Below are 12578 nucleotides of genomic sequence, written 5' to 3'. Positions count from 1 at the left end.
TTTTGTAAATAATATGCGTTTTAATTTTGCCAACTAATAATGACTAGATATGATGAATAAATTAAAATGGCAAACGCACACACAATAACAAAAAAAAAAACAAATTAACAAAAGACACCACTAAATAATTACAAAACACAAAAACATTATAAAACTCATAATTTGTTAATTCTTTTGCTTAAAATTATATACAAAATTTTGGTTTTTTGCTTTTAAAGAAAATTAAGTGAAAAACAAAATACCAAAAATATTTTTGTTAAAATATTTTCAAAAAAAAAAACAAACTGAAAACAACAACAGTATATTGTTACAAAAGAAACAACAAATTAATGATGAAATAATGACAATTATAATAATGTTACTCAGTCATATAGAAAAAAAGACAGACAGACATGTATGTTTAGTCTGTCATAAGGATGGACAGACAGACACGCACGCACATACTTTAATGTCTATAACTCTTTTCAATTTGGCTTTTTTTTAAATACGTGTTTTATTTACAAAAGCAAAAACACAAAAAAAATTATTAATCAAATAATTAACCGTCTATTAGACAATATTAGTGACAAAGTATGAAAAAATTTGAAAATACTATTTATTTTTTGTAAATAAACAACCTTTGTATTTTATTGTGTTTTTAAAAACGCATATTTTTCATGAAATTTTTAAACATTCTTTATTTTATTTTTTTAAATATTTATTGTATTTATAAATTATAAGAGTGTTTTTGTTGGTGCAGGGTAAAGGTTATTTCGCTTCTTTTAGTTTTTATATTTAAAATGTGAAATTTATTTATTTAGCTTAATTTTCAGTAATTTATTCCCATGACGTGTTTTCTCACGCCATGTACATATATAGTCCATAAATAAGCCATACACTAACTTATAGATATGTCTGTAAACTAATAAATTGACTAGTCTATAAACTAGACTGGCTAATTAACAGACCAGTCCAATAACTAATAGACAAGTTCAAAGATTTCTCAAAAGAATAGGCCAGAGACTAATTAAGAAACTAGTTGATGTACTCATCAATAGAATTAGTCAATAGACTGGTCCATAGATTAGTCAAAAGAGTAGGCCATTGAATAACCAATAGACTCGTATATAAACTAATCATAGACTAGTCCCTTAAGCAATGAATAGAATAATCCAATCAAAAGACTACTCCATAAACTAAGCAATAGACTAGTTCATCGACTAGTACATAGACAAGTCAATAAATTTGAAGCCATAGACTAATCAATTGACTGGTTTATAGACTAATAAATTAACTAGTCCATAAGCTAACCAATATACTGGTCCATAGACTATTCTCTTAACCAAACAACATTTAGTTAATAGGCTAATCAATAGATCAACCAATAATCAATAGGCTAATCAATTAAAAGACTAGCACATAGACTAACCAATAGACTAGTTAATCGACTAGTATATAGACAAGTCAATAGATTAGTACATAAAGTAAACAATAGACTAACCAATAGACTAGTACATAGTATTATCAAATGAATAGTCCACAAACTAACCAAGAGGCTAGTCGATAGACCAATCAGTGGACTAGATTATAAACTAATCAATAAACTTGTCCTTAAACTATTTCATAGACTAGTACATAAACTAATCAATAGTCTAGTTCATTGGTTATCTAATGGTCTATGGACCAATCAGTAGACTAATCAATAGTCAAGTCAATAGTTCATAGACTAGACCTTGTACTAGTCATTGTACTATTACATAGACATATCAAGAGACTAGCCTATAGAAGAATCAAAAGACTAGTCCATACATTAACCAATAGACTAGTTTATATACTAATCAATAGATTATTACATAGACTAATCCATAGACTTGTCCATGGCAAGTCCATCGACTAACTAATAGACTAGACTACAGACTGATCAATCAACGGACCATTATGAACTAAACAATAGACTAGCTGTTGGACTAGCCAATAGACTAGACGATGGACTAACGCATAGACTAATCTATAGACTAGTTTTTTCCTCTTTGACTCAATCAGTAGCCTATAACAGAGAATAATCAAGCAAATGACTAGTCCATGACTATTCAGCAGACCGGCTCATAGCCAAATCAATAGGTAAGACCATAGCCTAATCAATAGATTAGTCGTCAATAGACTAGTCTATAAACTAATCAATAAACTAACCAATAATCTAACCGATGGACTAACCACTAGACTGATCTATAGTCTAGAGTAGTTTTTAGACTAATATAGACCAAAGATTAATTAATAAACTAGGCCATAAATTAATCAATAGATTAGTCCATAGACTGATCAATAGTTAAGTCAATAAAGCAGACAAAAGACTAGCCCAGTAACTAATTAAAAGACTAGTCCATAAACCTATCCAAAAGTTTAGTCTATAGACTAATCTATTCATTGGTCTATAGACCAATTCGTTGACTACTTCATGGACTTATCTTTAGATTCAATCAAAATGTTCATAGACGTATCATAAGACTATACATAGACTAGTCCACAGATAAGACCATCTAATAGTCTGGACTATAGGTCTGTCCATAGTTTATTCCGGTTGACCATTGAAATATAGAAATCTCAGATATAACGCTGCCTATTTAAATGTGTAATTTTTAAGTATTTCTTTTTTTGACAAAACATTAATGTTTAATTGATTTATAAATAGAAATGTGATAAAATTTCCATGTTTAACATATGTTATATCATACTTTAAAATAATTAAACAGTGGTGATAATAATTATAAAGCAAACTGTACAAAAAATAAGTTTAATTAAAAATAAATCTTAGATTAAATCTAGTGCTTGTTTTATGCCTCAACATGTTTTTTTTTTTATTTGAAAAGAAAAACCTTATAATTATTTTCTACACTATAAATCGTTTATATATCATTTCAAGAATTTTTATGCTTTTTTGGTAATGTTTTCTTTATTTCTATTTTATTTTTGCAATTTTAGTCTTGTTATTTTTCTAATGTCTTGTCAATTGTTGTATTTTAGATTTGTATTTTGTTGTTGTTTCTGTTGTTATTTTATAGTCTACAATTTCCTTTTAATTTCGATTTTGTTTTTTTTTTTGTCATTAAAAATTTAGCGTCTCTTGTTGTGGTTGGTTGATTTGTTAAAAGTATTGAACAAATTTGTCTAGAAATGGATTTTATTTAAAAACAAAAAACTTTTATTTTTATTTTTTTTTTAATGTACAACAAATTTATATGTATTTAAACACACAACAACAGCAAAAAACAAAAGTGTAGTAATTTTTCTTAATAACACCCACAATTCGCAGAAATATTTTGAAATAAAAAAAATATAAATTAATAGTGGGCCGTAAATTAAAAATCAAAAAACAAATTTACGTGTAAACTTAAAATAACCTAAAAAAATATTTAACAAAAAAACACCTAATTACTTTATACAATTCTAAGATTAATTACAAATTAAAATAACTTACTAAACTTCTACGATCTTTTTCTTTCATTACAGTGCGGGACACTAGACGCACCCGATTCGTCATATCACACACAAAGATCCAACAGAATGGACGTTTATCAAATTGACGATGGTTTTCATTCAGACGGTGGCACCGAAACCCCACCACCATCACCCAGTTCCGGCTCATCGATAGCCTCCACATCAGATCATGGCTCGCTGGAGAGCGTCGATACGGGTGGTACACAACGTTTGGCTGTGCTGTCATTCGAACAGGTACGCAAACTACACAATGTCATGGACGAGAAGGTGGCCATACATGGACGTGGTAATTTTCCCACATTGGAGGTGACACTGAAAGACTTGGTGAATTCGGTGAGGCGCAAATTGGAGGCCGATGTGGGTTCCGGTGGTGCCGGTGTGATAGTCAAGGATATACGCTTGAACGGCGGAGCAGCTAGTCATGTATTGGCTTCAGAGGATCAGCCTTATAATGATCTGGATTTAATTTATGCCATTGAGCTGAGCTCACCACGTCACTTTGATCGTGTCAAAACAGCGGTACTGAACACATTGCTCGACCTATTGCCCGAAGGTGTTTCCAAGCGTCGCATCATGCCGTGTGCGCTCAAGGAGGCATACGTTGGCAAAATGGTCAAGGTGAATAATAATAACGATGGCGATCGCTGGTCGCTAATATCATTGGGCAATTCGCCCGGTCACAAAAATGTCGAACTGAAATTCGTCGATACTATGCGGCGACAATTCGAGTTTTCCGTCGATTCCTTCCAAATTGTTCTCGACTCGTTGCTGCTCTTCTACGATTGTGCAGCCTTGCCAATATCGGAGAACTTCTATCCCACCGTCGTGGGAGAGTCCGTCTACGGCGATTTCCAAGAAGCCTTGTATCACTTGGAAAAGAAACTGATCTCAACGCGGCAACCCGAAGAGATACGAGGCGGTGGTCTGCTCAAGTATTGCAATTTGCTGGTGCGCAACTATAAGCCAGTCGACAATCAGCGCATCAAAACGTTGGAGCGCTACATGTGCTCGCGTTTCTTTATCGATTTTCCAGACATCAATACCCAGACTGTGAAATTGGAGGCCTATTTAAGAAATCACTTCTGGGGTGTCGATGAGGAGCCCTTGCAGTACCAGTACCTGATGCATTTACGTGAGGTGGTGGAGAATTCAACAGTATGCCTGATGGGTCACGAGAGACGGCAGACATTGCTGTTGATACAATCGTTGGCCGCACAGGTGCTGTACAAGGAGCAGCAAAAACAGGTTCATGAACAGCAGCAGCAGCAACAACATCATCATCAGCAGCAGCATCAACAACAGCATCATCATCAACAGCAGCAGCAGCAGCAACAACACCAACAGCAACAGTATCAGCAGCAACATCAACATTTGGTTGAGCAACATACAACCACAATGACTATGGTGAATACAACGCCGTGTCAAACACCGCAGCAGCAACAACAGCAGCAGCAACAACCTCACAATACACACACTATCTACTTACAACAGGTTCCACAAACGCCGCCACAAACAGCCACCATTTGCTGTGCCATGCCAGCCACAAATCCAGCTGATCAGACCCAGCAGCAGCAGCAACAGCCGCAAAACCAACAATCACAGCAGCAGCAGCAACAGCAAACGGTTCCTCAAACGGCTCAGGCCTCAACGGCACCACAAACAATACAAATACAAGCCGGTCCTCCGGGTTTGATTTATGCCAATGGCGTCTACTATGCACCTGTGATTCCCACAACAATTTGCACCTGCAATTCGACATGGCTGAGTACGTGATTAAGTGTCTCACCCACAACGACCACATCAAATACAACAGCAACAGCATATACGAAGGCAGCAACAGCAGCAGATATAATTTTAACAACCACAACACCAACAACAACATCAACAGTAGCTCCGGCCAAGTTTATTATAGATTCCATTATACCCTTTTCCAGCAATTGCAACAAAAGCAACAACAACAACATCATCACATCACTCATCAATTCAACTACAGATGCCGCCAACACCACCACCAACAACTGCAGCAGCCACACATCCCCTTTCAACCTTAAAACTACCATAAATAATTTAAAATCTTCCCCCACAACAACAACAACACCAACATCATGCTGTCTACACGACGATTTAGCAGAGGATACCCAACCAACCATACCCACCATGGCTGGTGATCTAATACTAACCCATGAACAGCATGAATTTCATCTTGAAGGCAACATCGAAGAATTACCCCCAGTTCTAGTACAGGCCAAGGACAAGCAGAAACTTACCGGCGAATTTGCTTATTTCTATCCCTATGATGGTTCTGAGCCTTCTCTACTCTTAATAGGTAAAGATTTTTATATTAATGTAACACCTCAATTAAGTTGATTTCCTCTCGATCAAGTGCATGAAAAATCCTCCCCAGTAAAGAAGACATTTATATAAGTTTTCTTTGCTAACACGCCCAATGAACGAGATCACTCACATCAACCATTTAATTACTACAGCAGATATAGTTTTAGTTTCTAATATATAATAGAATTAAATAGATAATACAGTAATAGTTATATAAATGTGACCAGCCCCTCTCCCTTCCCTTTCCATTCAACCCCATTCCTTACATCTTATACTTTTACAGATTTAGGTCTTGGTAGTCCCTTAATAATCCATTAATATTCTTTTTCCATTATTTACAGGGTTTGGAAGTTTTTTTTTCATATTTCTTGTCTTTTTTTCAATTTTCTTCTACTTTTTTTAACATTTTCTAGTCGTTAACGAATTTTTTTAAATTTTAAACAAAATTTTTATTTTAAATACACATTTTGCAGTATTTTCTTTAAAATGTTTAAAATTAGTTTATAAACAAATAACAACAACAAAAACTCCTAAAAGAAAATTTGTAGAAATGTTTATTTGTTTTAGCAAGCAAATATCTGCTGAAATTTGAAAAATATAGCAAAAGTTTTGAAAAAGGAGTGGTTTTTTTTAAATAGAATCAAAATTAACTTGATATTGAAATTTTGTATGAAATTTCATTTTAATTTAAATTTGCACATCTCTTTTAACTTTCTTTATTAGTTTAATTTTTATAAAAAAAAAACATTTTTTTAAAAACATCAGGGTTTTGAAATTTGAAATCAGGAAATGTTGAATCATGAAATCGAAATTTGTTTAAAAATTCCATAATTAAACTCAATTTTATGTAAATTTTAAAGTTAGGATTTTCTTTTGCTCATTTAAAGTTGAAAATTATACTAAAGTTTTCAAAATTATATAAAATTTTCAAAACTTTAGAAATTATATAGAATTTTGAAAACTTTAGGGAAATTTCCTTCCTTTAAAAGAATTCTAAAATCGGACCTAAACATTTTCTATAAATTTTGAGCATAACCTTTTTTTAGTTTTGTATTTTAAGCAAAATGTTGTTTCGATTTCTTTAGATATTAATTTGATTTCAAAATTAATTTAGCTTTTAAATTGTTAGATTCTGAAGTAACCATATTTCAATATTTAACCTAAAATTTTCTTAGATTTTGAAATCATTAACCTTAAATTTCACAATGTTTGAATTTTAGAAAATATATCGTTTAAATTTATTTAAAAAACTCTGATTTATTTATTTTGCACTGATTTTGAATTTTGTTAAAATTTTAACAAAATTTGATCTCAAGATTAAGTTTTCTTTTGAAAAAACTAAAATTTTGGTTTTTTATGTTCAAATTTTAGATTTTGCAACCTTTAACCTCAAATATTAAACAGTTTTCAATTTCAGAAAATATTTTGTTTAGATTTCTTTAAAAATATCTAAAATTTTTACATTTTTAAATGTTTTAAACTAAATTTGTTCTCAGAATTCCTTTTTAAAAGAAAACTATAAGAAAATTTGTGGTTTCTATTAGGAAATTTGCTGTGAAACAAAGATATCAAACATTAACCTAAAAATTTTAAATAAAAACCAATTATTGATCAGATTTTTTTAAAAGGTTTGGAATTTTTGCAGTTTTAAACATGTTTAAACAAAATTACAACCCAGATGCCTTTTTAGCTTTCAAAATTAAAAAAAAATTAGTTTTCAATTTAAAAATTTGTTCTAAAATAAAAATTTCAAAATTTACTTTAAAAATTTCGAATTTAATCAATAATTTTTAATCCGATTGTTGCAGTTTTAAAACATTTGAAACAAAATTATAGCTCTGGATCCTTTTCGCTTTAAAAATTTAAGAAAATTTTAGTTTTCAGTTCGAAAATTTATTCTAAATTCAAAGATTTCAAAATTTAAACTCGAAATTTTCTGAAAATTTTAATTACGGACTTTTAAACAAAATTTGATTCCAAAACTTAGTTTTTTTATAATTTTTTTTTGAAATTTTTGTTTTTTTTTTAAATTTTTAATTAAAATTTTGTTTTTCTTTGAAAATTGTGAGAAATATTAGTTTTCAGTTTGCTTTACTTTAAAAATAGTCTTAAACATTTATTCTGAATCAAAAATTTCAAAACTTAAACTAAATTTTATTTAAGTTTTGCATACGATCCAATTTATTTAAAAACTTTTAAAATTATTTTAATTTAAAACATTTTTAAACAAAATTTGTTTACAGTACTTAGTTTTTCTTTATAGAATTTTTTAAAATTTTTAACTTTCAGTTTAAAAATTCGTTTTTAAAAGAAAAATTTTACAATTTCATTTCAACATTTCCAAAGTTTTGAATTCAAACCAATATTTTTAATCGATTTATTTAGAACATTTTTAAAATTATTACAATTTAAAACAGTTTTAACCAAAATTTGCTTGCGGATTTGAGTTTTTAGTTACAGTTTAAAAAATTCGTTATTTAAAGAAATATTTCAGAATTTTATTTCAACAATTTTCAAATTATTCAAATATTTTCAATTGATTTTTTTTTGAAAATTTTTTAATTATTTGCTTTTTCCAGTTTCAAATCCTTTTTTTTAATGAAATTCGAACTGAAAATTCATGTTGAAATAAAAATTTCAAAACTTTAATAGAATAATTTGAGGTTAGTTTTTATTTTGGGTTTTGAAATTGTTTTGAAATATAAAAATATTTGACAAAATTTTCTATAAGAAGTTAACAAGGTTTTATTGTAAAAAGAGAATTAAAATTGAGGTTAGATTTCTTATCACTGTTAACTGGTGTTAAATTTTAATTAAAAAAAAAAAAATTGGTCTCAATTTTATTTGAAAAAATTTTAAAATTTGTTTTTTAATTTTTGAAAAGATATTTATTTCTATGTGTTTAAACAACTACTTACCAACCCTGATGTCTTAAAACTATTTAATTTTATTTTATATTTACTTTTAGTTTAAGAAGAATTTTTTTTTTTTTTTTTTTGAGAAATGTTTAAAAAAATTTTTTAAAGGTATTTTTTCCGAACCCTGTATTTTCTTTTAAAATCATTTAATAGATATTTAAGTTTAAATTAAAATATTTTTAATAATTTCTATTTAAAACTTTAATATTTTTTTGTAATTTAAAATATTTTTGTTTAATATATATAAAAATGTAAACAATTTAAAAGTTTATCTTATTAAGGTATAAAACAAAACTATAGACTTAAATGATATTTCTTAAAAATAAATTTAATTGAAAACAATAGCCACAACAGCAGCAATAAAAAAAACTATATCTGTATTTTTTTATAAAAAAAAAATTGAGGTGTTAAATTTTAGCAATTTTTTTTTGTGTTTTTTAAGGAGAACTGATTGTAATTCATTTATTTATAAGAAAAATTAAATAAAAACAAAAATTAAATAAATACTTACATATATATATTTTTTAATAAGAAAAAAATTTTTTATAAAAAAGAAATAAAAATAATAAACTTAACCGTGAGCATATAATTAAGAAAAAAAAACCTTTAAAATAAATGTTAATTCTTTCCATTAAATAATTTTTGTTTTAAGAATTTAAAAATGATTTTTTTTTAATAAAAAAAAAGAACTTTGCTTGTTTTACAAAATTAAATAAAAAATAATTTAAAACTTGAAAAGAAATTCCAAAATTTTATTTTTTTTTTAATAAAAACATGACATTTTATTTTATTTTTATAGAAAGAAAAAAAACCAAGCTCATTTAAAGAAAAATCTCTGTAAAACAAAAACTTTACTTTAAGCTAAAAACTGAAATTAAAAAAAAAAATATATATATATAATTCAGTAAGAAACTAGAAAAAAACCCTAAAAAGGTTAAAAAAGAAAATCATTTAAACGAATTAAATACAACAACAAAAAGTCTTAATAATTTTTAGTAAATGAAAGACATAAATAAAGCAACAGTTTTTTTTACATGTAAAAAAAAATAAAACTATTATTAATAAAAATATAAATTTAAAAAAAAAAAACACAAAAATAAAATAAAATACTAATTAAAAAAAAAACAAAAATTTTTTTACCTAAACTATTTGCAAAAAAAAATACAACAAAATTATTAAATAATTATATACAAAAAAAAAAGAAAAATAATATATATAAAATATTTTAAATAATTCCTGTATAATGTTTATTAAACATTTAAGCATATTAAATATATAAATATATAAATAAAATTTAAATACTTCTTTAAACTAAACAAAAAATATATAAATATATTTAGAAATTCTTGTAAAAAAAAAACAATCTAAAACTTTAATATTATTTAATTTAAATTATTATATGACATCAAAATGTTTAAAGTTTTAAAAACGCAGAAAAAAAACTTTGGCATTTTTTTTCGTCTTGTAAATTAAAAACAAAATATTTACTTATTTTTCGTTAAATTTATAATAAACTTAAATTAATTAATAAATTAAGTAAAACGAAAGAAACTTGTTTCTTTCTAGTTATTAAGTCCACAAAATGAACGGTTTTTTAAAGCCGATTTAAATAAAAAAATATTAAAACAATAGCAAGTCTTAGCTTGCATTTAAGCAAAAATATCTTACAAAAAAAATAATATTTTTAGAAAATATTTTCAAAAAGAAAAACAAAACTGTAAAATATCTATAAATATTATAATTTTTTTTAATTTTATTAATTTTATAAATAATTATAACAATTTCTTTTTGGTTAAAATCAAGCATTAAGAGTTTAAAAAAAAAATGTTCTTAAGAGGTTAAGAGATATATATACAGAGAGAGAGAACAAGGTTTAAGAAATATCTTAGACTTACTCAACAACTTACTTTGCAATAACTACTACATACCATCTGCATTACTCAGCAGGATTTAGTAATGGCTTACAAATAATAAATTACGTAAGCCTTGACACTAGTGGAAGTATTCCCTTAGATTCTCTATCTAGCAGGCGGTTTGTAGTAAGTACTTACCTAACTCCCATCTTGTAAGCGAGCGTAAGAAGTACTTGCCTTCAATGTCATCATCATATTAAAATAATTACTTAAAATGCTACTATGTAAGTGATTATAAGCATTTCAAACCCTAAATTTTCAATGTAAATTATTGCCGGATAAAGTCTGATGAGTAAATAGGAATCGAATGTCTAAAACGTTTCGCAATAATATGAAATCGTTTGAAAGCTGGACCCTCAATCGAACACAGTATAATCAGTACCAATTCTAGAACTTTACCCCCAAGTCGGTTAGAAATAATGACAGCTATGTAATGGTAGATCATCTGCTAGAGATTATTTGGACAAACCAAACCCTCACTGCTGCGCCCTTACAAAAACTTATTATGGAAACGGATTCTTTCCAAAAACATGCAAGAATGATATTATTGCCAAGAACAAGGATGATATTGTGTAGATCATCTGCTTCAGATTATATCATCGAACTAACCCCTTACTGCTACACCCCTACAACCAGTAGTTATGGAAACGAATATTTCCCTAAGAAATGGAAGGATAGTATTATCGCCAAGAACGCAAAGAAATGAGACCTTGAGAATTGTAACTCCTCTCAATCAAAATAAGGGAATATCTAAAGCAAAACATTAGTTTAAGCCATGCAGGCTTTTGCAGTGCATATATGACAGCAGATCCGATTAATACAATACGATTCAATATAATGTCCGCCGAGTTTTTTCATTAATATCGGCATTTGGGTCAGCAATAATAGAAACTATATAAGGTCAGCATTATATAGAAAGGGAAAACCATCAATGGGTAAACGAATCTTTTTCTATGAAGTGAAAAAATGGTATTATGGTCAAGAAAAAATTGAGAATTGTAGCAAATGGAGAAGTTAATATATAGAACTATCATCAATCAGATAAGGCAATAACTAAAACAAAACCTTAGTTTATGTCAAAAGGGCCAGCATTATATAGAAAAGGAATAACCGAGAAACTTATTGCTCTGAAACTAAGTCCGTGCCAGAAGCTACGATCTTCTACAAAAGAGAATAAATTCTAAACCTCTTTTGATCAAACATGAAAAACAACCTTATTTCAAGTGATAATAAACGATATTGTAAGCTCTAAAGAGAATGGAATTCGGTAAAGAAAATCTACTGAATTATTTAAACAAATGATTAGATATAATTTCACTCATGAACCAATAATTATGCTGGCCTTACAAATAAGAGACAGACGTTAGATTTACCAACCTACACTGAAAAGTTCGAAGGACCATTTCTTAAACTTAAGTTTTTCTCTCCTTAGCCTTGTCTTTTAAACTCACTTTTAGAACACTTCTTTTTTCTTAAAATGCTTGATTTTACTTTTACTTTGTTTTTTTATTTTATTTCTTTTTTGTGTATTAAGTTCTGTTTTGTTTTGCTTTTTTTTTTGTTATAAAAACAAAAATGTTTTATTATTATTTTTATGTTTAATTTGTATGTTTTAAAAGTCCTTAATATTAATTATTACTTTTTAATATTATATATAAAAATATTTTTTTTTTGTTTACAGTTAAATTAAATATAATTAAATAATATATATATTACAACAAATACAACAAAAAAACCAACAAAATTTCCCCAAAAAAATGTTAAAAATGTTAATAAAATACAAATAAAAACTTTAAAACAAAAAAATATATATATTTTTGAATGTGTTTATTTATTATTGGGACTTTTACAGTCGGTCATGCTAGAAATTATTTGGCACCCTGAAAACTGAGAGGGAATAAAGGGGAGTCTACTTTTAAGTTCGATTCAAGAAAGGAAC

At 27.7% G+C, this 12578-nt stretch overlaps 2 protein-coding genes across 3 annotated transcripts in view; both read left to right on the top strand.

The window, feature by feature from the left end:
• LOC111679547 (terminal nucleotidyltransferase 5C) overlaps positions 1 to 5255 on the top strand; it is a 215260-nt gene extending 210005 nt beyond the window's left edge. For both annotated transcript variants that reach the window (XM_046954603.1, XM_023441121.2), the window contains one exon: positions 3487 to 5255. In XM_046954603.1, coding sequence (XP_046810559.1) covers positions 3487 to 5247 — 1761 coding nt within the window. In that variant the 3' untranslated portion in view covers positions 5248 to 5255. The remainder of the gene's footprint in view (positions 1 to 3486) is intronic.
• LOC111679546 (cell wall protein DAN4) lies at positions 5248 to 6275 on the top strand (the record flags this gene model as incomplete). The annotated part of the gene is made up of 1 exon (XM_023441120.2): positions 5248 to 6275. A coding segment is annotated over one exon (594 nt), but the record flags the coding sequence as incomplete, so codon positions are not given.
• Positions 6276 to 12578: the final 6303 nt, after the last annotated feature.

Source organism: Lucilia cuprina, chromosome 6 (assembly GCF_022045245.1).
Source record: "Lucilia cuprina isolate Lc7/37 chromosome 6, ASM2204524v1, whole genome shotgun sequence".
Lineage (NCBI taxonomy): Eukaryota > Metazoa > Arthropoda > Insecta > Diptera > Calliphoridae > Lucilia > Lucilia cuprina.
This window is presented reverse-complemented; position numbering and strand designations above follow the sequence as displayed.